General features: G+C 44.6%; 1 protein-coding gene across 1 annotated transcript; it reads left to right on the top strand.

The window, feature by feature from the left end:
* twf (twinfilin actin binding protein) lies at positions 1 to 27,064 on the top strand. Its single transcript, XM_075873953.1, has 8 exons — positions 1 to 364; positions 1,106 to 1,183; positions 1,292 to 1,342; positions 3,426 to 3,553; positions 15,342 to 15,674; positions 18,419 to 18,569; positions 21,777 to 21,898; positions 25,388 to 27,064. The coding sequence occupies exons 1-8, from the start codon at positions 340 to 342 to the stop codon at positions 25,541 to 25,543; spliced, it is 1,044 nt and encodes a 347-aa protein (XP_075730068.1). The 5' UTR covers positions 1 to 339; the 3' UTR covers positions 25,544 to 27,064.
* The last annotated feature ends 719 nt before the right edge of the window (positions 27,065 to 27,783 follow it).

Raw genomic sequence — 27,783 nt, 5'->3', positions numbered from 1 at the left:
CGCAGCGGTGAAAAGCCTAAATCGAAGGTGGGCAGTCGGGGCAGCAGCGATCGGGGTCGGGCATCGCTCGGTTGGTCGTGATCGGGCCTGTTGGATTCGAACGTCGCGTCACGGAGCTGCTGCCTTGTGCTGCTGTCGCGCTCGACCTCGTCGCTTACCTTCCGCATGAAGCGTCAGCGATAGTGCACGCATCTGGCCGTTTTGACCGTCGGTGTGTGTGAACCGAAACGTGCTGCCTAAAAGCTGCTTCAGGGGGCGGCATTGAATATCCGGCTGGGTGTGTTGGCGAGACTGCGATAACAACAAAACCCCGCTCGGCTGGTGGGCAAGCGACCCAGGATGTCTCACCAAACCGGTATACAAGGTGAGTAAAACGACCGCTTTTCGGAGCCGTTGAAACGAACCGGGGGTCAGCCTGTGAAATGTGCATGGGGCATGGACACTACGTCGTTTTGTTTAGTACTTCAGTAATCAAAGCCAGCACATAACGAAGACAAGAAAGGTATAGAGGACAGAACCTTCGGACTACGCGCCCGATCGGGCGCGTAGTCCGAAGTTTTAAGGTTCGAAGCCTACCGGCTACAAGCTGTCTTTTCGTAGTCTTAACATCTATATTACTATTGCTATAATACATATAAAACAGTTTGGTCAACGTCCGCTATACCTTCTTTGGTTTCGCTTTCTGCTCGTTTTCGTTAAGGTTGTATAGAATTTGGTCTCGCGCATGTACTGCTACCCGACTGCCTAGCACAACGATCGCGGTAGCAGAGTTGCCTAAACTAACTTGCGGATGTTGCCGATGTTGTGACGTATTTATGTTACACTGCATAATCTACAGCGCCCGCGTCATAGCAGCGCCGGTAAACACAGTTGGTATTCGATCGCTATTGTGAATCCGAGGTCCGGCAGATGGTGTATCGCCGGTGCGGAACAGCATTTTGCTCGCGACTGGCCTCGGTGGACGCACCTGCTTTAATTTTTCGCACGGCACGTCCCGGCTTAGTATGCACTTGTTCGGCGGCCCGGCTGATGTGAACAATGACCAGCTGTTGTTATTACTGTCGCCATAGAAATGGAACTCACAGCTGATTTTGTCCCGTTACAGCAAATGCCGAGTTGAAGCAGTTCTTCGGCAAGTGTCGCAAAGGTAGCGTCCGCGTCTTCAAAGTCTCAATCGTCGAAGGCAAGTATCGCGATTTGTTAGAAAATTAGCCGAAATTTTATTCAGCTCTGCTTGCCCGCTATTTCATTTCTTGACCGCCAGTTATATCAGTTTTCGCCTTATTTGCAGAGGAACTAACGCTTGTTGATCAGAAGCCACCAAAGGACAACTGGGAGCGAGGTAAGGCCGCACATTACATTTAGATAAGCTTGCGATAGATTCAGTGTCTACGATTAAATTCGTATCTGTGAGCTTCTTCACTTTTTTGGGTCTGCGTTTCTTCCTTTTTTTTTATTTGCCACTTAGTGTGGATTCATTTTATGCCTTCACATATTGCTTAACATTCGATTAAAGTGGCATTTCAATGATGCCACTATTGTAACAGACACTTCAAACCTAAAAATATAGTCAGTTTAGATTATCTGATCGAAGCATTTTCAAAAACAAACCCTTTGGACATCACCACATTAAGATGAAGGCAAGCTTAACACAGATAGCCACTATGCGGCTCCATTTCTGTGGCCATCAAACACTCCATGCATTCACCATCACATCACATGCCTCTTGTAGTCATGGGACAATGGCGTTTCCTAATAATACACTAGAGACAACTGGCGCTAGTGTCTGTGGGAGCTGCAACACATGGCAGCACTGTGGGAATTAGGGGTGGTACATGGGTTCATCCTAGCTTCATTCTTTTGTCTCCATGTAGCCTCAAGCTAATTCAACACAGACAAAATTCAGCAGTTCCGCTTCGCCACCTTAACCTTTTAGGCTCACCAATTCAAGTCTGCTCATGAAGTTCACGAGGATCCATTCATTTACCTGTAACAAATGCCGAAACTGAACAATAAACAGAGCCACAATTGTGTTCGAAGCTGAAACCACAAAGAATTAATATGTACTGCCCATCATTTCCATGGGAACCGAACGATTGCAGCACTAGAGTTCCCTCTAGGTAACAGCAGAAAACTCTTTGCCCAGGACAGTGTACCCCAGCAGTGTATCCCATTTGTGTGGAACAAACCACAGAGAATTGATGGATTGTGGTGATGGATAGTCTCATGATGTATAGTGGTGACATAATATTGATGGGACAGTGCGTTTGACGGATGCGAGAATCGGGCTTAAGGCAGAGCTGCCGCGAGGTCAGACAGTGTCGAGTTTTAATCCCTAGTTTTGCATGTGCCAGACTAGGATCACGTGCACATGCTTTTCTTCCCAGAGTGTGAAGTTTGTGTCATGTCGGCATAAATCTGGCTCGGGCATGTATGTCAGTGGCAGTAAATAACTCGAACACGCATTTCAGGAGCAGTACAAGTTTTAGCGACCATATTTACAGCAATGTGAGGCTTTTATCACAAGCAATTGCTCCTAGCAGTTGCCATACCGCGAAAAATGTTGCATTTAAATTTGTGTGTAGTACACATGCCATGGGGTTGAATGAACTCAGCTCTGTCATACGCTGTCACCATCTGTACAGTTTCTGCTGCTACTGGCAACTAAACACAAAACTGATTTTGAAGATTGAAATGTCGTGCTATGTAAACTTTCAGACATTCTTTTGTGAACTACTGTGGGTATACGGGGTTTCAATCGTGCAGGAAAAAGAACTGCTTGAGAGATAGGTTAATTGTCCCTTCAAATATTGTGGAGCAGCACACGTGCACTCAATTTAGGTATTTCTTCGGCAGCAGGAAGACTACAGTCAAAGCATGTACGTCGCTCAACTCTGCTGTCTATAACAACGGAGCGTCGCGCGCGGAACAGCACGAGTAGCATCTGCAGTCCCAAATACGCCACATCTGAGCATACGCGGCGCCAACGATGTGCCTGCCCTGCAGTTCTCACCCTTCTTCATCTCCGCGGCCGCGATGGCTGCTTTGGCCGTCGAAGCGCTGTCAACATTACAAAATCGAAATAAAACAATAACAAAAAGAAGTATTCTCGCTTCATGAGATTATATCACAGTTCCAACGGTTTTACTTCGTCTTTCGTACTTGTTCTTTGTCTTTTCGCAAAATTGCTCAGAGCACTTTCGATGGCCAAAGCGGTTGTTGCATCTGCGGCGATAAACAGGGATCAGTATTGCGAGGCAGGCACATCACTGGCGCTGCGCATGCTCAGATGTCGCGTGTTTGCAACTGCAACTGTCGCCCGTGCTGTTTCGCGCACGACACTCCGTCGTTATAGACAGCCGAGTTGGGCACTGTACATATCCTCGTCACTTTGTGTCAGCCTGTTTATTTTGCTCCTGCTGCAGACTATGACACCCTGGTGTTGCCACTGCTTGAACGTGGTCAGCCATGCTACCTCTTCTATCGCCTTGACTCCACCTGCCCGAATGGATACGACTGGCTCTTCATCAGCTGGTCTCCCGACGACTCGCCCGTGAGTGGTCACCGCAATTATGCTGTTAACATGAACATTCGATTGCGGACAGTGCTGACCAGTAAACACCGTTTAAGCAGCGTGGCAACCAGACATGAGAGTGTGTAGAAGCCAGAAAATATGTGCACATCATAATAGGGTGGCGCAAAGTAATTGAGTAGTCAGAGTCAAGTCGTGTGCTCTGATTTAAGTGGGCAGACTGGTCTTCAGTACCAAAAAGTGACAAAAAAATTTATTTTTTAAAATTGACATATTTGTTTTCTGCAAGTATTTTTCTATCTCTCTGTAAATTTTCACACATCACGAAGTGGTAATTTTTTTGTAATGTCATTCTAACTGTATAGATTCTTGGTGCTGTTAACATGCAGAACCTGCCAAAAAATGGGGAACCGACTTTGAGGCTTCTTTATAATTTGCCAGCACTGCGCTGACACTGCAACGCGAGGCTCAAAAATGTATTTCCAACGCTTTGCTACGACGTCACGGTGGGGGCACCTGCCCGTCGCTTTGCGTTCTACACCTTATCACCTCTTAGACTGGAGCGCATCTTTCTCCGCGCGCTGCACGTCCTCGTTTTCGAAGATAACTGCCAGATGGCACTTGTGTCTAACGTGGCTAGATGCGCTCGTTCGCCTCCGACACACGCTCGAGGCACTCTAATGCAGTGCCTGCAGAATACCATTCACCGATTTTCTTGTGCAGGACATCAAATAAACATTTTGTTCACTCTCTCCAGACGCAAGACTATCGTCTTTCGAGGACATTTACAGTGTAACATGCAGATTCGGGCCAATTTTTTCTACGGCAGCCTTAAACAATACGGGGTGAACTTAAGTTATCTCAGGAACAAGGTGAGTTACATGAAAACTAATTAAATATTTGAAATCAGCAGGAATACTGCATAACCCTGGGCAGTTTTATCAAGATCACTGAAGAAATAAACAAAAAATGTCTAAGGCCAGTCTGCCCCCTTAATGTCAAAATAAGAGGGACAGTTGCACCACCCTGCATGTATTGATGCATCTTTGTATTGCATATTGGAGAAAACTGATGTAAAAAGAGAGAGGAGAATGTCGCAGAGAATTCCATTGCAGATTTTTCCAGTAAATCACTGCTGGGCCCCATTACAGTGGAGTTGCCTCTTGCGTGGCGGCCCTTTTGTTATAACTTTTTTTGCTAGAAGTGTACATTTATTACTGTCTAGATAGAAAATAGGATACTGAAGGTATCGAGATGTGAAACTTACTAGGTTAGATTTTTTTAAGCATAATATTATCCAGACCCTAATGTTGATTTCCAATGGCAAATTCAAATCAACTTTTTTTGCTCTGAGGGGAGAAATCAGATTCCAATGGTAGACTGGGAGTATGAATTGTATGTTCCAGTGGCAGAATAAAAGCAATTACACGTCACGGATTGCTCCGTGGAGCAAGGATTCTTGCTGCGCCCAAATTGGTGGATTTTACCAGAAGTTTGTGTGATGTATTGTGTGCGCCCACCTTTCATCTCATCGCGGCCATATCTTTACATTTGGGGGTAGCCGTGGACGACCAGAAAAACGCTTCGTGGCCCCTCGCGCCTCCTCGCTAGATTTCCCCTCACCAACTGCTCTTGCTAAGGCGCATGCGTTCCAATCACAGATTCGGCGAGAGTAATCCCGTTTGGATCAATGCACTCCGTTCGCGATCCGGCCGAGCACTCGCGATCTGCCATTAGAATTTATCATAAGATTGCCGTCTTTGCTTTGACCTTTCCTGCAGAATCGGTGTGCCTACTCCATAGGTGTGACCCTAGAGGTACTAGCGCAATATTGTGAAGCAATGTTGAACCACAGATTGCTGGTAAGGGCAATCAAGCAAGGTGCCAAACTAGAAACCACATGAAATGATATTAATTATAAGAATTCCGCTCTTATTGATGTATGGTGCTTTTGCCATGAAGATATTCAGATGCTGTTTATTGCTTTGCTGCACAGCTGGGCAGAGAAGAAAAATTGGCAGCCAGTGCATCCTTAGGGGTCATTGACGTGGGAGATTCAGCTGCGCAGCTGGGCAGAGAAGAAAAGTTGGCAGCCAGTGCATTCTTAGGGGTCATTGACGTGGGTGATTCAAATAAAGCATAGTTAAAGTGGTGGTAAATTCTAGTAAGTGCGCCTTTCTGGATGCTGCCAAATTTTCAGCGAGCCAACAGGCCCTACAGAGGTGAACCGAAAACCTCCTGAGGTAGTGCAATAACTTGCCTTCTATTCACTTTGTGGCCATTCTATCTAAAAGCTGTGCTAAAAGTAATGTATTCTGAATGATTATTTGCCACCTGTAGTCAGTGCCAAGTACAGAGTGCAAATTAAAAAAAAAATTTAAATGTAGCCGTGGAACAGAAGTCTGTCTTAAGTAAAGTAATACTTAGCAAAAGACTACTCTCCAGCAAAGATTTCTTTGAAAGAAAAGCACAATGTTTTGAGGCCAAATAGGCTTCTTATTCGGGGTTGACTATGGCTTTCCAAACTGGCCAAGGGGGAGCTCAGATCTTCGATGGTACTTTGAAGGAGGAAGAAGAAGTGAATGGAAGAAGCCCGTAGCTTCATTTCGCTCTCTTAATTCAGTTATTATATTGAGTTCAGGATCTTTTTACAGTGTGTACGGTGGGTGGACTGTCTCCAGAGTGGCAGCTAAACATCGGTGAGTCGGAGTTTCACTACGCATCGCGATCAGAATCGCCCCTTAGCGGGCCCGTGCCTCATACCTGGCAAAGCCCGGGTATGGGGGACAACGAGATGCCGCTAGCGCCAAGAGGAGCACCTCTTATCCATCCCGCTCGACTTCAAGTTGCTGCAGGATCAGCAACAATATCGACGTCCCCTATAGAGAGCAGCGAGGCCTGGCAGTGCAAGAAGAGGCGTACAGAGGAGGAAGAGGTTGACAACGATGACGCTACATCGACGTACTCCCTTAATGACATGACACAGATGGATACAGAAGCACCCAAGGAAGACGAGGGAGCTTACACGGTGGTCACCCATCACAAGAACAGAGCTACGGGGATACCGGTGGTATTCAGACCAATCGCTGCCGAGGACTCCTTCTGGAAGGTGAATCCCAATCGCATAGCGTCTGAGATAATCTCTGCTATCAATGAGAAAGTGACATCATCAAGAATCAACAGAGACGGAAGTTTTTGTGTTGGAGTACGGTCTTTGTACTCGGCAAACAAGTTACTGCTGATCAAGAGTCTGGCTGGATTGCCTGTACAAGTGATGATACCTCAGTCTTACATGAAGACCCTAGCAAAGATAAGAGATGTTCCACTCGAATACAGTGATTATGACCTACTGGATTATCTTAAAGATGCTGGAGTAATCTCGGTCACACGACAAAAGAGATGGGTTAGAAATGAAGATGGAAGTGTCACAATGCAGCCCATACGAAATGTAATAAATACTCCAGTTTAGACATGACATGCCATTGCCAAAAAGAGTTGCTCTCGGCTTTATGGTTCACACTGTCGAGGAATACATTGAGCCGGCGGTAAGGTGTTACAACTGCCAGAGATATGGGCATAAGGCTAAGACTTGCAGGGGAACCAAGAGATGCAAGGTATGTGCGGGCGCACATGATTACAAAGAATGCACCTCGAAGCGTCAACCTAAGTGTGCAAACTGTGCTGGACCACATCCGGCGTCGTTCTCAGGCTGCTCTCGAAACCGTTTGGCATCAGCGGCACAAAGAGAGAGAATTGTAAAAGGGTACCATAAGATACAAAAAGGTCCAGCACCCAATGCGGATATAGTCGAAGATGTTCCTGCGGCACAAAGAAGTGCAAAACAGTGGCGCCACGACTCTTACTCGGAAGTATTGAAGCGCTCAGCACCAAAACATCGCGTTGGAAAAGAAGTCCGGCCCCAGGAACATGCTGAAGTGGAACTTTCTACCAGGCCAGACACAGCCAAAGAGCCACTGACTACCAAAGGGAAGGGTCACAGCAGCTTGCTGAGTAAAACTTCTTCGAGAAATGCGATCTCGGCGGAGACAGCGGAAGCGAGCAAGTCATTTTGCCAATAATCTTTGCGGCTCTCAAAGCAATTCTACGATCCCTGCCACAAGCAGGCTCTTTACCAGAAGTGAAATTGCTGCTAGATGTTGAGCATCTTCTCTTGTCGTAATCATGGCTACCGGACTATCTAACTGGTACAAAAGAAGTGCAATATTCCAGTGGAACTGCAACGGTTTGCAGAATAAGAGTGGAGATTTTCGGAAATTCGTCGCTCAGCACGCGTTTCCGATTTTGTGTATTTCCGAAACAAGAGTATCCACTAACTTTCGCTTGTCCAATTATGTGGTGTACCAAGCAGACCGTCCTGCTGCAAAAAGCAGAGTGATGTTGTGTGTGAGACGCGATATTCCGTCGACACTTGTGGCTACTTCAAAAACAGATGCGCCGGAATTTGTTAGATGCAAAGTGAAGTTTGGTAACGTTACTGTAACTGTAGTTGGTGTTTACGTGCACCCTCAAGCAAACGTTTCATACGCAGAGTTGGCTGCAGTGTGTAGATCTGACCATGATCCCATAATTATATGTGGTGATTTTAACGCGCACCATGAATTGTGGGGTAGTGAGCGTTGTAGTGTAAGGGGATCTGCTATAGTAAAAATATGCGAAGATTATGGTTACACTATACTAAATGATGGTTCTCCAACGTTTCTACGGGGGCATAACTACTGCAGCGTACTAGACATTACTGTGTGCTCCTCTGAATTAGCGGCTGGAGCAGACTGGACTGCAGACGCTGACACAAGAGGAAGTGACCACTTGCCAGTATTCATATATCACCCAAAGTTGAAGAAAACAAGAAATAACCGCACAACAAGAATCACAAACTGGGCAATCTTTCGAGAACTACAGAGACAAAATCTTGAACCCTGTTCTGACGCAGAAACGTATGCATCTAAGATAAAAAATTTTCTAACAAAAGCAACTCGTACAGTACCCATTCCAGATGGGTATTCGGGTGTTGACGCTGAGTATGAGAGGCTTCGGGCAATACGACGCCGATCTGAAAGAAGATATCGCAGGTCAGGTAATTTAGAAGACTTCAAGGTTGCACAGAAAGTACACACTACAATGCGTAACCAACTGCAGAAGCTTTCAACCAAAAGTTGGCAAGATTTATGTGCCTCACTTTCCCCATTTACCTCGGCGACTCAACTGTGGAACATGGTACGCGCCCTCCGACAGCCAGTAGTCCACTCGAGACCACTACAGGCTCTAGCGCTGTCTCGAGGAGTTAGCGAACAGGTGATTGCCGAAGAATTTTGCGATCTTATACTGAGAAATGGAGAGACCGCCCAAACGAGCGAATATAAATCCTCAGCAGAATCAGCTTCGGCGGTTGTAACAAAGTCCTCTGCGATCAGTTCATCAGATCTGGATGACAGCTTCACACCAGAGGAGCTCCAATATGTGTTGTCTTCAGTAAAACGAACAAGTTCACCAGGAACAGATGGAGTTACATACGCTGCTCTTGCTAATTTGTGCAAAAAAGGAAAATTACACCTGTTGGACATCTATAATAAAATTTGGCAAGAAGAAAAAGTTCCGGAAAGTTGGAAGATATCAAAAGTAGTACCGTTGCTAAAGCCAGGGAAGAGCCCTATGCAGTTGGACTCGTTTAGGCCGGTTAGTTTGACAAGTTGTTTTTCAAAAGTGATGGAAAAAATGATCAATGAACGAATTTTATGGTGGCAAGACATGAAAAAACTACTACCAGAAAGCATAGCCGGCTTCAGAAGAGGTAGATGCACAATGGACTGCATTCTGGATTTGGTCACAGATGTGGAAAACCAACGAACGCAAGGAAACATCACTGTCGCTGTATTCCTTGATGTCCACCGAGCATACGACACAGTGAGTCACGTTCACGTTCTGGAAGGCCTGGCGTTACAGGGATTCAAGGGCAAGATACTGCGTTGGATCGCTGACTTCCTGAAGCACCGGAAAATTTTTGTAGTTACGCAGGAGGGCCCAACGTCAGAACATGTCGTCAACCAAGGAGTGCCACAGGGCAGCGTACTAAGCCCTACTCTCTTTAATGCAGTCATGGCGCAGCTCCCGTATAATCTTCCACCCAACATCAGATGTTCAGTATATGCTGATGATATAAGTATATGGACGTCTGGTCCATCGTTTTTGGATATACAACAAACTCTACAAGAAGGATTGGATAATGTAGACCATTTTCTAAAACAAAGAGGTATGGCACTGAGTCTGGCCAAAACAGCCATACTTCCGTTTACATTAAAGAGACCTGGAAATTTCCAGATTATTCTGCAAAATCAGCCTATTAAAATGGTCAAAACTCATAAATTCTTGGGAGTAATTTTAGACCGGAGACTAACATGGTCGCCTCATGTCCAGTCCCTGGAACAAAAAGTGAATCAGGCCATTCGAATCCTCCGGCATCTCTGCGGGGCCAAATGGGGTGGTACTACAGAGTCGTTATTAGCCCTACATGTTGCCTGGATACGCCCCATCGTAACTTACTCACTGCCCCTGCTGCACGGACTTCCAGCCTCCACCGAAAGGAGACTGCACTTGTTATTGGCAAGGAGCTTGAGGGTATGTTTGGGTTTACCACGGCCAACTTCCAGTGATTTAGTGTATGCGGAGGCTCGAGAGCCACCTTTGACAGTACTGCGAACTAAAGAAACATCTCGAAATTTATTTAGAATTTTCACGCAACATGAAAGTCATTTTTTATCTGGTGCACTAACACAAAGAACGGCAACGAGACTACAGGATACTATATCATCATTTCAAGCAGTAGTACCAGAATTTAAACAATGGAAACCTTCAAAACCACCTTGGACACTGCCACTTCTCAACGTTATCAGTGAAATAGACGGCATAGAGAAGAAAGCAGCCATGGCACCTCTAGTAGCGGCACAGTTGGTACTTCATCAGCTTCATGTAATGCATAATGAAAAAACGAAGATATATACAGATGGATCATGCACAGAAGAAGCGTCAGCCTGTGCGGTCTTTATACCCGAAATTCAGGAAAAGAAGATGTACAAATTATCGCACAAATCTTCATCGACGACAGCAGAATTGGTGGCTATCTTTGAAGCAGTTAAGCTTATCTGCGAGAATCCAGATCCACGAAAATGGGTGATATGCACTGATAGCAAACCTGCTCTTCAGCTAATCAGAAATGTGAGATCACCTTACAGAAATGGTGAAATACCACAATGTATCGCAGAAACTGTGGAATATGCCTCATCGCAGGGTCACAACATCGTATTCCAATGGATACCCAGTCACATTGGAATAAAGGGAAATGAAGATGCTGATAGTCTCGCGAAGAAAGCATTGAAGGAAGGACGGGATTGCACAATCCCTATATCTGGGACGGATATTCGACATTTTATATCGCAAGGAGCTAACCATTGTTCGATGGAGAAGTGGTTTGAGAGCCCTAAATCAAAGGAAACGGTACTTTATGAAGTTGATCCACACAGAAAATTTTCCATAGCGACAGACCTCCCACGACATCTAGAGACATTGATGCGCCGACTTCGATTGGAAGTAGCATACGCAAACAGCTTCCTGCACAAGATACATCGATCCAACTCACCGGAATGCCATTGTGGTCATGCAGAAGAAAATGTTCGCCATATTCTTTTGGAGTGCATTAAATACGCGAAAGAAAGAGAAAAATTAAGGAACAAATTAGCAAGTTTGGACAGACGGCCCCTCACAATAAAGAAACTACTTGGACCATGGCCTGAGATGCATCTTCAGAAAAAGGCAATAATCTTCCTGACAGACTTTTTAGTGGAGACCGGACTGGACAAGCGCCTATGACTGACAGCCAGAAATGAGTATTATGTAAAGGGTGGTCATGTATATACTGGCATTAGAGTATTAAGGTGTGCGTGAAAGTAGTTTATGACTGTGTGAACTGCGTGAAGAAAACTGTGTATTGACATGTTATTTGAACTGGTTTCAGTGTGCTATTATGTGTTTTTTTTTTTTTCGTATTATTAATTTTTGGGTACCGTTCTGTATTATTTTTTATTTTTCGCTGCAGAACTCTGTGATATGGAGTAGCCGAGGCAATAGGCTCCTCAACCTCTCCACAGCAAAACAGTTAAAACAACAACAACAACGATGGTACTTTACCTCTTTTTCACAGGCCATGGATGGGCCGGCTTCCTAATACTTTGCCATTGCATAGAAAGCAGCACACAGTGTTGTGTAGGAAAAGCTTTAGTAAGCTCGTTTGCACTGAGCATTTAAATTGTGCTAGCACAGTGAAAAAATTTCACCATTCTTGGCCAGAATTCAGAAAAGCAGTGCTATATGGCAAAAGTTAACAAATGCAAGCCACAGTTGTTACAGCAAGGTCTTATAATTATCAACTCAAAACGGGGCTGAGAGTCTCTTTGATCAAAGCACTGCTTTGACATCGGGGGCCATCTGTAATGGAAAGCAATGGCCCTCCTCTGCAAGTTGCCTCATGAGGAACATGTTTGCACATAGCACGTTCACTCTAAAATAAGCTCGCTAAATTTTCACAACTTTCGTTGGAACACCTAATTCACAACTGGATATTTTTACAAACACGTGAGAGGCCAGGGAGCGTGGCAGCACTGGTGCACTCCCAATCCGTGATGTAACAAGGGGCTGGCGGTGCAACCGTCTGCATTCCAGCGAACGACATTTCTCTGTGGTCAGCAGCGTGTGAAGTCGAGATATTTTAGCTTTCTTCGGTGTTGCTGAAACTGTGGTAGAAGACAACAATACCTTTCCTTGCTGCACGTGACGTTACAGGCGCCTTGGTAAAATGGGAATCACTGACAGAAGATGGGTTTTACAGCCACTTACTTCTACGGCCTGTTATGCTCTGAAATATTTTTTTATGGCCTTCACAGGAATAATGGACGCTCTACTTGTAGTATTGGCTGAAACCACAAATTGTTGGGTAACCTTGTCATGGCCCATTTAAGACATTGCATTCAATTCCCAGCTGTGGAAGATAACATTTCAAGTGAGACGAAGTGCAGGAACATGCGTGTTGTTAAATTTAGCATCCCGCTAAAATTCCAGGTTGTTAAAATTATTGCCCCAACCCCCACTATGGTGTGCCTCATAATCATGTCACTGCTGTGGTTTGCAAAAGTCAAAATTAAATTTTTATATAAACTTTGCCATCCCCATATTCCGGTCAGGAAAGTTAACAGTAAAACATGTTATCTCTCAAGGCTCCAGGCTGTATGAGGTGGACCAAGCTCACTAACATAAGTCCTTAATATGCAATAAAAGTGCTTATTTGTTCCTAATTTTCTAGTTGTAATTAAAATAAACCCACTGTGACATTTCTTATAGTTGACAGATGTGTGTCAATATTGCTAATTAGAGAACTTGACCATCGTTTTACGTGAATCCTGAAAATTGCTATGCATCATATTAAGGTTATGCTGCTAGTTTTATTACCGTATTTACTCGCATAATAGGCGCACTTTTTTTTTTCAGAAAATCCGGCTCGAAGTTAGGGGTGCGCCAATTACGCGGGGTAAAATTTTCGAAAATTTTTTCAGCTCGGTTCTCGCGCTTTAAATCTGCACACTTGTCAAGTAAAAGGCGACTTTATCGTTTACCAATTAATTCAGCATAAAACAAACATACCTACATACCTTTTAATGAACAAGCGAGAGCCGTCAACTGCACATACACACGTAAAATTTATTTACACAAAAGTCGTAGCTGTTCCTCCTTTTTCTTCTTGGTCCCTCCAGTACCGAATACTGGTTTCTCCAACGCGGAAATGCCTGCTTGCAGCCCGGTTGCCGTGCTCCAGCGCGTACTGCACTGCCTTCAGTTTAAACCCAGCCGTGTAGCTCGGGTACTTCCTCATGGTGGAACCAAAGTTCAATACACGACCACAACATACGCACACCGCTTGCAAAATGGCGTTTCTTTCTTTTTCTCTGATGGTGGTGATGGCGATCGAGCCCCCGGCGTTGTGCACGTGACCTCCAAAAAGCGCGGCGATTTGGGGGGTATCAGTAATTGATGGAACAGCCGTTTTTTTTTTTTTCGCTCATGGACGCTTTTTTTTTTTTTTCAAGTTTTATTTCGACAAACACGTTGGTTAGGTCGTTGCACTTCGAATTTTTTTTATTTGCTCGTCGATTTGCCTTCTTTTTTTCTTCAGGGTACGGGGACCGTGTTCCAACTGTACCGCTGGGGGGGTAGAATCGTTTCAGATCACGGCCAAGTTCGGGGTGCGCCTATTATGCGCGGAATTTTAAAAAATCGAATTTTCCGCGACCAAACTAGGGGTGCGCCTATTATGCGAGTGCGCCGATTATGCGAGTAAATACGGTATATTACAAATACACTCAGGCTGCCAAAATTAGAAGGCTAAGTGTTAACTGAAACATAACAAGCTTATAAAAATCGCAGCATATCCACAGGGTCAATGATTATGAGTGGGGCGAAGCGTCCATGTGTCCGATAGCATTCGAGAATGCAGGTGACACGCCGGTAACACCAACGAGACACGAGCCAAGAAAGCCGAGTGCAAGCGTCTTCAACACACGGACCGCTCTGCTTCATCCATGCCCCACCAATGATCCGCCACGTATGGCGACTATCCAGGAAACTGAGAGAGGCCCTCGTTCTATGCACACTCGGGCGAAGCGCGCAGCAGCCAATCGGAGAGTAGGGGCACTTCGAAGAGTAGCGCAGAGTAACGCCATCTAGGAAATGAGACGAGGAATGGTCATTCATTTCTTTTTCCTTCTTTTCTTTCTTATCTCTTCTTCTCTTGGTTACGCGTGACAAGTGACAAAGCTAAGAGGAGCTTCGGCCCTAATATAAGAAGTTTAGATTACTTGCCTTGTGCAACTTACATCAAGGAAAATGTTTTTGTACTAATAGTTTATAATGAACACAGCCTTGATTCTGTTTATGCCACATGTGCTTCTGAGTGAGTTATTATTAAGCAATTTGATAAATATTTGTTAGCTATTAATATTACTATGTCATTTGTTTTGCTTGTACATACGAGTGCTCCATTCTTAGTACTATAAGCCAGCTAATGTCACACTGTAAGTGGATTTTATTGTAAATTGCATCTGCAATAAGAGATAAATGTTAAAGGAACTCTAAAGAAAAGCAATGACTTCACTTAGATTGCAAAAACAGCACTTTGAAAGCACTAATGCTGCTTCACTGTGATAAGTTCATTATTAGCGAAGAAAAATCGGGTGGAATTTTCATTTTTGGATTTCACGCTTGAATCTCTGCGCATGATGTCAGAAACTTCAAAATGTATCTTTATTATTTTCGTGATATTGGCTTGATAAAATTTTCTCAAACTTCGCATAGTTCTAAAGCACCCACAGATGACAATGCACTTCATTTTTATCTATTAGATGCTACATAGTACCTAGTAGGCACCTTTAAAATCTATGATCTCACTGTGTTTGGCGTGGGAATTTCAAGGTGGCGTCTCCACCTGCATTTTATTTGCATGCATTTTCTCGCTTTTCAAGCATCGTGTAGTGGTCAGAGTGTTTTGTTGGGATTGTAAAATTGTACTTTACTAACACGCAAAAAATTGTTTTGCTCTTTAGTATCTCTTTCAGTCTCTTCTGTTAAAATAGAGAAGCTTGCGTTGCTTGCTCCTGAAGCTTGACCAGCCTGCCTTTGATCCGCATCGCTGGTGGTGCATGTTACGGAGACGAGTGACCAAATTTTTATTTATGCAATTACCATCCCACAGGTGCGCCAGAAGATGTTGTACGCATCGACCAAAGCGACCCTGAAGAAGGAGTTTGGTGGTGGCAACATCACGCACGAGCTGTTCGGCACTTCACGTGACGAGATGCGCCTGCAAGGGGTGCGACGAGTGCTGGCATCGGAACACGAGACGTCGCCCGCTCCACTAACACAGGCTGAGAAGGAGCTGCGTCACATCCGCCTTGGCGAGGCAACAGAAACTGCCGGCGTGGACTCGCGGCACCAGACTCTACGGGGTTTGCAGTTTCCCATCTCCGACGACGCAGTGGAAGCGCTCTTCGATATCAAGAGTGGAACGATCTCCTACGTTCAGTTGGTGAGAGCTGACCCGTTTTATTGGCTGTCTACATGATATATCACAATAATCAATTATTATTGCTGTAATATACTGTAGCCCACCCCCCTCCTACATTAGCCAAGAATCACATTAATTTAGATAAATGCATTTGTTCATCCAAAACCGCAAAAACCAAGATCGCCGCAGTTAATTTTCTCCTCCTCGATTAGCTTCTACACTAACTAAAGAGGGAAGATGTTTGAGGTTCAGAATGGGTCCCCTCGATGACTCGAGTGTGCAGTGGCAGTGCGAAGGAAAAGCCGTAGTCTGGTGAAGAGACGCTTTATTGCAGCCTCAGGCATCTGCCAGAGTCTAAGCCCGAACTTCCGCTCTCCATTTCAGATTCAAACATCCTCTTTTCAACTCTCGGTTGAACAAAGGGTCCTCACGCAAGCCAATCACACGTTGGGGCTCACATCATCACAACCCATTGCAGAAACACTTTCATAACAGACACTGCATTGGTAAAAACCACATTACCAAATACAACATGCAAAGGGGTAGGTTCTCTGCGTGTCACACTCTCTCCCATGCCAGGCCGTGTATCGGCCGACCTCCGTCGGTAGTTGTTCTGACGCTTGAGCTCCATCAGATTTCTCATTAAACGTCGCTTCATAGAAGCTTCCTTAAGCGCCGTGAGCACACCGTGAGGCCCTCTGTGCTGACCAAGTGTGCACGCGACAGCAAGGCGCCCCGCCATCCTAACAACAGTCAGTAATGACGTATGTATAGCGGGGGAGAATAAGCTCATCTGCGTGCCACCATCATGTCTCGGACAGCACAGTGGTCGCGTCCCTGTGTCATTCCCAATGGCACGCGTGTATGCCAAAAATGACTTAAACTCAGACGGCGGGGCTTAGCCTACTTCTTGCAAGACGCTCTTCTGAGTAAGCTTTCCCCTTCTAGTCCCAAACGAAGGCGACCTTGACGGCTCCGCTCGTGAACTGCGTGAGCGAAGGAGTCTCCTTTATTTCCTGTGCACAGGTCTCCCGCGTTCGCCTTCGTGGAATGGATCAGCTTCATTAGTTGACGGTTTGGGAACTTGCTCCGCGGTCTGCATCAGCCGCATCAATTGCGCTACACACAACACGCCGGTAATTGTTGCTTCATACTAACTGACACCAACGAAGATCTTCGACACAGCTTTGTAGTATTGTAGTGACTGTAGAATGGAGCAAAGCATGTTTGTTTTGAATATGTAAATGATGGCATAGGCTAATGTGTGCCCATCGTTTCCGGTTCAAGTGGACGAACTTCCCGAGTCTGTGCAAAATAAAATGTCCTTGCATTCATTGTTGATACCCACGTGACTTAGAGCCCACGGGCTTATTGATGCCTGCAAGTCAGTTATACGAGCTCCATTTCTCAAAGCCATCCAACACGACCCTAATTTCACGCCCTTTGCAAGAAAACATGACCATCTCTTTGGACACAGCAGCTGTGGGCGTGCTTCGTCGAGAAAACTCTGTGACCACAAGGTGTTCTTTCAAGAACTCTTCATTCCCTTTGCATTGTCTCCACCCCAATAGGTGTTTACATTTCCAACGTAACTTATCGGGCGTTCCTGGGATTGTCCCTTATGGTCTCATAATGGTTGCTATCAGGGTGAATATTTTGGCTTATGCTGGCACTTGGGAGAGGTAGGCACTTGACATATAATCTTGAGAATTCTGAAGTTTCGGAAATGTCAATGCAGCCCTTGAGCAAAACTAGGCACTTCCGCTCTACTTTACGGTCTAATGAACTTTATAAATAATATATATTCAATGTGGCACTGGGGATTAGTTGCCTAGGGCACTGCTCTGCCGCACTCGAGCTAATGAGCCCAGTGTCTGCTTTGGCAGCAGCATTCTGATAGGAGTGAAATGCAAGAACAATTGCGCAGTTATACATTTAGTTGCACATCGGAGCTCTCTCCACGGTGTGTGTAGGGAAAGGCCGCCCATGGCACCACTTTTTTTCCCATTCCTTTGTGCTCAAACTTGCGAATCAGAATGATGGGTCTCATCAATGCGTGTGGTTCAATCTAAGTTTTTATTTCAAGACTTTCATATGTTTTCCTTCATCTAGAGGTTCTCAAAGATTGAGGAATAAGTACAAAATAGCAGTGAAAGCTCTGATGTTTATGCAAAAATGTCTTCAAGTTTTGCACCTTTTCAATTTAGGCCAGTATTTCCCTATGTTGCATTCTTTCGTCGTGTTTTCTTCCACCCCGACTAGTTACTGTCAAGCCAATGATTTCAAAAGCTTGCACAGTTACATCCTGCATTGTTTGAAAATCTACAGTAACATGAAATTTCTAGAAACGTTTCTGCATAACTTCTATTAGATTTTTACCAGCCTCATTCCACAAACAAATCATGGCTGTCTTTTTTTTTATGAAGATTTGAGAGATGAATATGTAGAATGAGTTATCCCAGATTCTTTTGTTATTGAAGTGCATTGTTATATCGTTTCGATGAAAAAAGTGAACAGTGCGAAAAAATGTATGCAATGAGCGTAGAAGTTGGAACAGAGGTCAAGCACTAGCCTAAGCTCCTTCCGCTTTGCCTCCTATGTTTTCAATGTTCGCTTTCCTTGTGTGAGTGTACGAAATCGCCCATTTTTTTCATTCTACTGCATCATATTTTCTTGCCTTTTCTGCCATGATGCTGTAATAGTGCTGCAAAGATTGTGAGCGAATGAGATAATAAATTCCACATTGCTGCTTTCCATCATTGCAGAGCATAGACGCGGCCAAAGAAGAAATTAATTTAGAGCTGCGCGACAACATCACGGTCGACAGGCTAGCGCAGCACGTTCCTCGTGACCACCCCCGCTACCACCTGTTCCTCTTCCCCCACAAACACCAGGGCGAGAAATTCAAAAGTATTGGTAAGTGCGCATTGTGAGCTTTGAATTGTAGGCATGTGAGAATATCCTAATGCTTCGGATATTTGAACGAATAGTACAGTATTCGAATCCACTTCAATTCGAATTTAATTTATTGAAAATTTCGAAGCATTCGAAATGAACAACTAAGAGTAATCCGCATGTAACCTTTGTGAAGGTTGTTTCACTTCAGTGGAGAAGTGCTAAGCCATGAAAGCACCCATTCAAATGTAATTCGCATGTAATTTTTTGTAAAGATGGTTTCATCGCAGTAAAGGGGCGCTATGCCACGAAAAAATCTACCCAGGAGTCCACACTGCCGCAAATCCGTACTTTAAAGGGACACTAAAGCCAACTATCAAGTCGACGTTGATTGTTGAATGGCGGTTCAGAAACCTCGTAGCGTTACTTTCGTGCCAGGGAAGGGCCTATTTTGAAATAAAATTATGTTTTACTGCTCCGCATTGAGTTATCGCACTTTAAGTTACCCACCTCAAGAAGTGGACCAACCTGGGTGTCTCGCGTCATTGTTGCCGTGCACAACGTTGCCCGCTAATAGCGCTAATAGCAGCAGACCTAAAACAGCGGGAGCCACAGCAGCAACAACGGCCATTGATCAATTTCCCGCCATTGGTTTTGAGATTGCAGACACTCTTGTTTTGACTGTGCCCCGCTAGATAGCACCACCTGTCCCGTGTAACCACGCGAAAATTGAATCTTTGAACCACTTGCGCCATTCCCCATACAGTCGCCGACCGATTTTCCGGACTCCAAAAATTCGGACTTGTTGGATATTCCGGACTTCATAAATGCACCGTCAGGGATCCCATAGAGCTAATGCATTATTTCGACCGATTTTTCGGGCGAATTTGCCCCTGAAAGTTCGATTTTTCTGACTAAATCGCTCGTTTTGTGCCACGCCCCAAGCCATTGTGAACGCCGCCATGTTGGATTTTCCGTCGGCTTGGCTAAGCTTGGTCTTCAGATGCCTTTCCTGCCTCCGAGATTAGAATGCGCACGCCATATTTTAAGTTTCGGAGGCCGTGTTTGCTTTTTAAAAGACGCGGTGATGGATGCCGTTTTTTCGTCTTCGGTCAGCACTATCGTCATCACATCGCACGGGGAGGAGGCGAAAGAAGAATTCTTTTATCGTCGTTGCAGCTTTTTACAGTCGCCAATCTGCACGTGTTGTGTCGCGTAGCGTCGAGACGTTGTGTGCTTCGCAGCGGCTATCTGCGGCATCGAATTTTGTGTTCTCGGTGCCATGGCTCCGCCATCTGTGCCATCGCGGGAGCCAGGTGGTGTGAAGAAGCGTGGGAAGTATACGACCCTGACGATGGAGAAGAAAGCTGCCATAATCAAGCTAATAGAGAGTGGACGTTCGCAGCTAGATGTCGCTGGATGACGGTCGACGCCGGATGGCGGTCGTCGTTGTCATCCGACGACAACGACGACCGCCCGCAGCCGTCGGCGGCGGAGATCGCCAACGCGGTGACAATTTTGTTGAGCGTTTACGGCGACGATGTCGCCTTGGCGCAAATACGGGCAAACCAAATTGCCTCCAAGCGTAGTTTGAGGCAAGGCAGCATCAAGGACTTTTTTAAAACCTGCCTGATGCAATAAACTTCAGATTTTTGGCGAAAACGAATTTTTCAGACTGTTCGATTTTTCGTACTTTTTTTCGGTCCCCGCCAGGTCCGAAAAATCGGTCGGCGACTGTAGTAACGTCTGACAGTTTTTTTCATGAATCAAGCATAAAAAAACAAGCAGCATTTTATTGCATCTCCTGATCCACCAAAGGTTCTTCATTTAGTGTGGTTAGATCGATTACTAGTGATTACTTGTCGACGGTTTCTGATGTCATCGGGTCATTTTAAAAATGTCCTACTGTGGCGCTTGTGTTCTTGTGCATTTACCTTAATTTCTATGTTAGTAGGGCACTGTTGTTGATAATATTGTCGTTTTAGATGTTTCCATACATTGAGCTTTCACTTTGACCAAAATAGTCAAAATAGTTATTTGACTTCAGTGTCTCTTTAAGGTTAAATGAACATGTTACTGTTACATTGATTCACTACACCCATTTCATTTGTTTGAAAACTTGTTATGCCGGCTTTGAGACACAAGTGTAGTGAATTTTATGTCTGCCTCAGGGGAACAGTGGCTGCGGTGCTTGGCGGCTCACCCAAAGGTTGCGGGTTCGAACCGGACGACGACAGTCGCATATCGGTGAAGGTTATGTGGTAGAGGCTCGTGTACTGTGCGATGTCAGCACTTGTCAAAAAACACCTGGTATCAATATTTCCAGAGCCCTCTACTTCAGAGTGTCTCATAATCATATCGTGGTTTTGGGATGTAAAGTCCTAGATATTGTTAATGATCATGAATTTCACAGCGTAAAATATTTTACTGGTTATCAGTTGCATTCTATCAAAACTAAAATCCTGCTATTATTCAAAGTTGTTTTCACTTCCTTTGAGCGTAAAATGGTATTAGCACAGGCTTTGTTTGAATTTTAAAATTCAGACAGCCTTGAGAAAGAGTTTGCTATTTCAGTCGGAACGTTGCTCTATTGTCGGGAATTTTCGAGCAAAAAGAAATGACTGAAAGAATATACAACAGCTGTGGCTACATGGTTAGAGCATCTGCTTTCTATGCGGAAGGTACCAGGTTCAATTCCCAGTGCTGACCGGGAACTTACCAGCTTATCCCATTAGGTAGAAGGGTACACCGACCTGGCACTCCGTTTTTTTTAGGTACTCAGCTCGAAAGGTAGTTCCATAAGGTTCTGCGAAGGCCCCTGTGTGCACCTTAACCCACCACAGCTTTGGTAAAATAGTTGAGCAATTGTGGCTGCTGTGGCAGGGAGAGAATTGCTGCCACCAGGCAGCAATTCTACAGCTGGTTAAATAGGTACAAGGGCACCTCACACCTGGTACTCGGCAAAACGGAGTTCTTAGTCGCTTGGGAGGTCACCTACCCTATATGAAATTGGTGACATGGGACCGTCAGACCTAAATTAAGGCCACCCTCTTTTTTTTTTAATTTTAGATTTTTTTGAATTTTGACTTTCTAGAGATGATCAGTTCAGCTTGATAACATGATGATTCACGATAAAGGTAATGATAAGTGAGGATGTTAATCATATTTAATTGGCCTTCTTTGAGGCTTGTGTTCATTTGGCTCTCTGTGTGTTCTATGTGCGTGCAGTGTTCATCTACTCCATCGCTGGCAGTGAGTGCCCTGTTAAAGAGCGCATGCTGTACTCCAGCTGCAAGCTCCCCCTGGTGGAGACCATTGAGACGCAGGTTGGCGTGCCTATCACCAAAAAGGTAAGGGGCCCCTTAAGGCTGCCGCATTTCATTTTATTTCTCTGTACATGCGGCTGCCCTGTCCTGGGCTGTCGCAGGAATGGCATGTTACAATACTAGACAACAAAAGCCACAAGTAAATACTAGAGATGGTATAGCAAGTACACTCATAACGAAACAATAATGAAAGTAAAGTTGATTACAAGTTAGTAATATGCTCACCAATTGCTATATGAATGCTTTTAGTGGTACCATGTGATTGTTACCAGTGAGTGAATTCCAAAGCTTTATTGGTCATGTAAAGAACATTATTTAGAGTTAATTATACGTGCAAAGAAATGTGTTACATTCAAGGTACGCTGTGGTGGTCTAGTGGCTAAGGTACTCAGCTGCTGACCTGCAGGTCATGGGATCGAATCCCGGCTGCCGTAGCTGCATTTTCGATGGAGGCAAAAATGCTGTAGGCCTGTGTGCTCAGATTTGAGTGCATGTTAAAGAACCCCATGTAGTCGAAATTTCCATAGCCCTCCACTATGGCGTCTCTCGTAATCATATGGTGGTTTTGGGACGTCAAACCACACATATCAATCAATCAGGTGTTACATTGAAAGTGTGAGAACTACAGGTTCAGTTGTCATGAGTACATGTGTCACTGTATGCGCTGAGCATTAGTTCAGTGCATTCTGTTGAATCAGGCTACCATTGATCGGTATCTCTTAGCCCTTGTTTCACAAAACCAGGCCTACACGGCCTTGCCAAGTTCTTCATTGGCTGGCTGAGTTGTCTCCTTCCATTGAGCAGATGTGTCCGACTCTGTTTGAGTAATGTCGACAGCGATCTTGGCGAGACACCGTATTCCTTGGCGATGCATTCATTTTTTCGTCCTGCTGCTGCCACGGTAATTATTTCCAGCGTCTGCTCCAGCAAAAGAAACTTCTGTACTCTGCAGCACCGCCATAAGCTCTCACTGCTGTAGACCGACGAAAAAAATGCACAGGTCGGAGCTGAAAAGCGATGCAAGGCGATGCGTGCTGGACTACTGAGCTAGTGAGGTGACAACTAACCAGTAGTAACACTACCAACGCCTCAGAACACATGAAAAAAAGGTGAGCCAGCAGCTAATATTCAACGTGTAGATTTGGCTCGACTTCGGCTGGGCAAGCTCGCAGGCCTTCACGGCATAACTCTAGGTTTCTTAGAATGCTGTGAAGCATCGTCATGAACTCCACATGATTGCGTCCCCCATAGTGTCATGGTTTTGCAGCATTTGACGGGTTACACGGACTTAGGCTAACTTTGGTGCTTTTATGATCGTTTTGATTGTCAGAAAACCAAGAAGATGCTTAATGTAGACTTTGAATGTGGGCCAGCTAATAAGAATTTCCTATTATAGACAGCGCAAGAAAAAGCTAATGCACAGAACAATCATTGTCGTGAGTACTTTTTTTTTTCCTGAGTATAAGAAAACGCCAGGCCTGCGCGGAAGGCGCAGCACAGTCACAGTGAAAGCTAGAAGAGCGGCCTTTCAGAGCCTTTTCAAAACACATATTGGGTAACTACTGCAAGTAAACTTGCTCGGTACCCACTGTCGCATTGATAATATAAAATTTTTTGGGTAGTGGGCAGGCATTCGCTATGCTATTTTTTGTCATGTTCCGGAAAAGTTTGGTTGAACATGAAGACCAATAAAGAAAGAGTTTGTTGTGGAAGAAGTTTTTAATACATGGGATGCGGGCAGGGAATCAAAGAATATTTGTTGAAGCGGAAATTTTGTTGTATAGGAGATCATCGTAGCAGAGTTTGACTGTACAACTTTCTATTTAGAATTTTCTTGCCCAGCTTTGCTTAAGGATCTGGATAAATAATCTCGCATAATTTATCAAAGTACAAGAATATAGTGGACTTGCTCTATGCAATTGCAAGCAATACACATTTGGTAACAACACAATATAGTGTGCCAGCGTGTTTTTAAATTCGAGCTACCCTAGTGTTAGCTGGGGCACCTTGTAGAGGATATAGCTCAGTTTGCTTCCGTTCTTTGAGGAGAAAAGCTCCCATTTGGATTAGGGAGGAGAAATTTAGCTGTGAACTCCCAAAAAATGGCATTGCCTGATGTGTCAACTAGTCACTAAGATGATAGAAATGAAATCAGTACAGTAGTTAAATACCTTGCACAATTACTACAAGAGCAAAGCTTAACCTCTGTTTCTTTGGAGCTACATTTAATGTATTGTAGCACGTGTACCTCTAGCATAGAAAAGCCATCCTAGCAAATGTGAGGTGTTTACCAGCATTCGGTCATAAGAAAACGAGAATCGCTGGATGATCTATTGCTAAGAGGTACGTCATGATGTCTAGTCTACAGTGCAGGGACACCCTTCACTCTGGATATGTAGGATTTAAGTTTTATTTTATTCTCTCTGGGAGAGCAGCATTTAATTCCTCATTGCTCGCAGGTTGTCTTGAACAAGTGGGCATTAGTGAAAATTTTTATTGTACTGCACATTGAAATAGCAAGGTTTGCTTTCACTGTCTCCTTTTGTTACAGTGAATACATCATGCACAGAATGTCAGATAAGCCAAATTCAAGTCAGTCAGGTGCGGCGTGTTTTAAAGGGGTCGTGTGCAAGCCCGCCAACTCTTCCACTGGAAGATTCCTGCGTGTGAGCAATCATCCTGATTGTACAGACATGGTCATAAATCTCACGAAAAAGAGCCCTAATTTCACTTAGAAGTGGGGCAGTTTGGGCTAGTTGGTATGACATGACGATGCTTATAGCGCGAGAAACGAACGACGACAAAAAGACAAGAAGGACACGAGCGCTGGAGTTGGAAGTTTGCGCTCGTGTCCTTCTTGTCTCTTTGTCGTCGTTCTGTTTTCGCGCTACAACTATCGTCCTAATTTCACCACTCAATAAAAAAAACTAGACAAACAAGTGAAAGCGACTCTAAAATTATCTGGCCTTGATTGGTCACCCCCAGGACGATAAAGTGCTCTAGTACACTAATGACTTGCTTTTGCCTACTGGTGTCATGCAGAAAGGCATACTAAGGTTCGGAATGGACTACCATCTGCCAAGAAACATGGCACACAGTTTTGTTCATAGCATGACCAGTACAATCCCATACATCTGAAAACTTTACTGGCAGTCATTCAGAGATGCCTATCACGTATGGAATGGTCAAAGGTTTGAGTAGACTAGTACTGTACTTGAGTACACTGGTGTTATACAGATGTGCATTCTGAGATTGAGGAAGGGCTACCAGCTGTCAAGGGACATGGAACATTTGGTCCCTAGTATGACCAGTACGATCACCCTCTAACAACTTTACAGGAAATCACACAGGGTTGCCTGTGTTGTTAGCCCTGCAAAACAATAACTTTTTTTTTTATTTTGTGGCATTGCACTTCTTTCATTTCCTTCCCACTTTACTAATCTTCCAAATATTGAGGTCCCAAAATGGGCTGACGTGTGTATGCCTAGCTCACTCGGCCGCTCTGTTTCGCAGGTGGAAATTGACGACCCTACCGAGCTGAATGAGGCCTTCCTCGTTGACCAGCTGCACCCAAAGCAAAACATTTGCAAGCAGAAATTTGCCAAGCCCAAGGGTCCGGCCAACCGCGGTGCCAGACGCCTGATCCGGACTGCCGATCCTGAGAACTGATCACTGCCCATTGGTGGGCCTCCCATCTGCCTGGAAACAGCATTTGGTGGTCATAGTCTCACAGTACAGCAAGGTTGTGGCATGAACAGGCTCTGCAGCTGGTGAATGTCGTTCCCGATGCAAAGGCACAGACGTGTGAATTAAGCTGTAGCCAAATCATAAGAAGGCTATTGAGTGCCTCCTCTGGGGGATGCAACTGAACTGCTATTGTGCTATGCAATGTTTGCCACCTTGATTAAGCTTGTCAGCTAAAACAGCCATTTCGCCACTGTGCCTGGTTTAGTGCTGTGAAATCTGTGTATTACTTAGCCATTCAGACCACAATTGATGAGGAGAAACAGAAGTGATGGAACACGATCCTGTTGCCTTTTTGACTTGGTTATCTGGAGCTGAAGCTGCCATTAAAGCAAACCAGTCGCAGAAGTTACTGGCACTTTTCTGGCAAGGCAGCATAAGGTCAGCTGTGCACTCCCAAAAGAGTCTTCCTTGTAACACTCACTACAGTCACATGCGTTACACACTAGTGCACCGTAAATGAGAAGATGCAGCTCGTCATGCGAAGTTGGTGGTGCGCAGCACGTGATGCACTTATTTGCATTCACAGTCTATACAAGGAGTGTTTCCTTTGGTCTGATGATACCAAACAAAGTGCAGTAATTAGAGCAACTTATTTCTTTCTTGATTTCTATGGATTTTGTGATTTCTTCCTGCTTTTCTTCAATGGACATATACCAAGCACATCCCGTTCTTTCCTCTTTAGTGACACTTCTTGAAATGTGGTGAAAGTGCTTGACTGTTGTTGCCTTCATCAGGCTTCAGCTATGCATTTCCACGTGTCGATCACGTTCACCCATGTTCTAATACGCTCATGGAAAGTCTTGAAATTGATGCTCATGCTTGCACCACTGTTCTGGTCCCTGTACAAGATAGTTGGTGCTGTTGTTTTACAACTGCCTAAGTCAAGGTGTGATGCGCGATTCTTTTTCACCGAGTTGGTGCATTGCATGAATCTTCATCAGCGCACCGTTGGAAACTAGTGTCTGCTGACAACGGTATCATGCTTTGGCACGTCTTCTAGAACGAGAGTCGAGACAAGCGTCAGTGACGTGACAAGGGGGCACTGGGCTTAACCGGAAACGTGCTTTTTCATGCCGGCAATTCGCTGGCGTCGGAGTGTCTTTTGTCAACATCTATTTAAGTACATTTGATCAAGAAAAGAAAAATGACGAGGCACACGCTTACAGCCTTGCACTTTATTATTGTGAATTTAGTGCTCCGGCTGAGTGATATACAATAAAGAGCCGTAGGATGTCATTAAAATCGCTTCTCCTTGGCGGACTCCACAGTCGGGCAGGGTTCATGCAAATGGTGGCATATATTTGCTGCTGGTGTTGCGCTTTTGGCAGTAGGTGGAAAGCAACACTTTTTTTTACTCTGCAGTTTCTGAAAAAAAAAGTTTACTGAGAGAACAATTGTAGATGTGTAGTGACGTGAAAATAAATCTTTTGTAAGGAGTCCATATACACGGTTTCTTAGTTAATAGTGCATCATAGAAATGAAATAAAGGCAAGCTGTAGTACGATCATTCTGGCCTAGATATAGGAAGGTTCATAAGCTACCAGAATGACACCAAGGCTAGTATTGACGCGGCCATGCAGCATTGAGATGTCGCTCGCTTGGGCCTATTTAGTTTCTGAAATGCAAAACATGAAGTAAATTGGATTGTAAATTGGATTTGTAAATTGGATTGTATGGATTGTTTCAAGGATTTCAAGGACCTGTACTAACCCTGCAGTCTTCACTGCAGGGTTAGTACAGGTCCTTGAAATCCTTGAAACCCCCTGAATTTGAAAAATTATTTTCAAGGCCTTTGAAAGTCCTTGAAATTTTTGCTATCCTTGACAATCTTTCAATTTTATCAGCAGTGCACTCTCATATTGACATTGTGACCACTTAAGATCCGTGTGTCAATCTATATAACTCCCTATTTTTAGAGCAGTTATGCGGTGCGGGCGCAAAGGTCCTGTTTTGCGAAAATTCACATGAAAAAAAAAAGTTAGTTTCTTGGCGAGGGCGACGCAATAAATTCGATAGCAAGAAATTAGAATCTCGCACGAAAAAGGGCAAGTGTGATGGTGCAAGTGTCAACAGCGCCCAAGGCAGCACTCTTAAAGGGACACTAAAGTCAAATAATTTACGACAGAGTAAAAGCAGAATATACGACATTTAAAACGACAATA

Source organism: Rhipicephalus microplus, chromosome 9 (genome assembly GCF_043290135.1).
Source record: "Rhipicephalus microplus isolate Deutch F79 chromosome 9, USDA_Rmic, whole genome shotgun sequence".
NCBI lineage: Eukaryota > Metazoa > Arthropoda > Arachnida > Ixodida > Ixodidae > Rhipicephalus > Rhipicephalus microplus.
The sequence above is the reverse complement of the archived record's forward strand: the minus strand, read 5'-3'. Positions and strand labels throughout refer to the sequence as shown.

Coding starts and splice junctions, on each gene's coding strand:
- twf (XM_075873953.1), top strand. CDS start 340: ATGTCTCACCAAACCGGTATACAAG. Junction 1,184..1,291: donor CAAAGTCTCAATCGTCGAAG/GCAAGTATCGCG, acceptor CCTTATTTGCAG/AGGAACTAACGCTTGTTGAT. Junction 1,343..3,425: donor AAAGGACAACTGGGAGCGAG/GTAAGGCCGCAC, acceptor CTCCTGCTGCAG/ACTATGACACCCTGGTGTTG.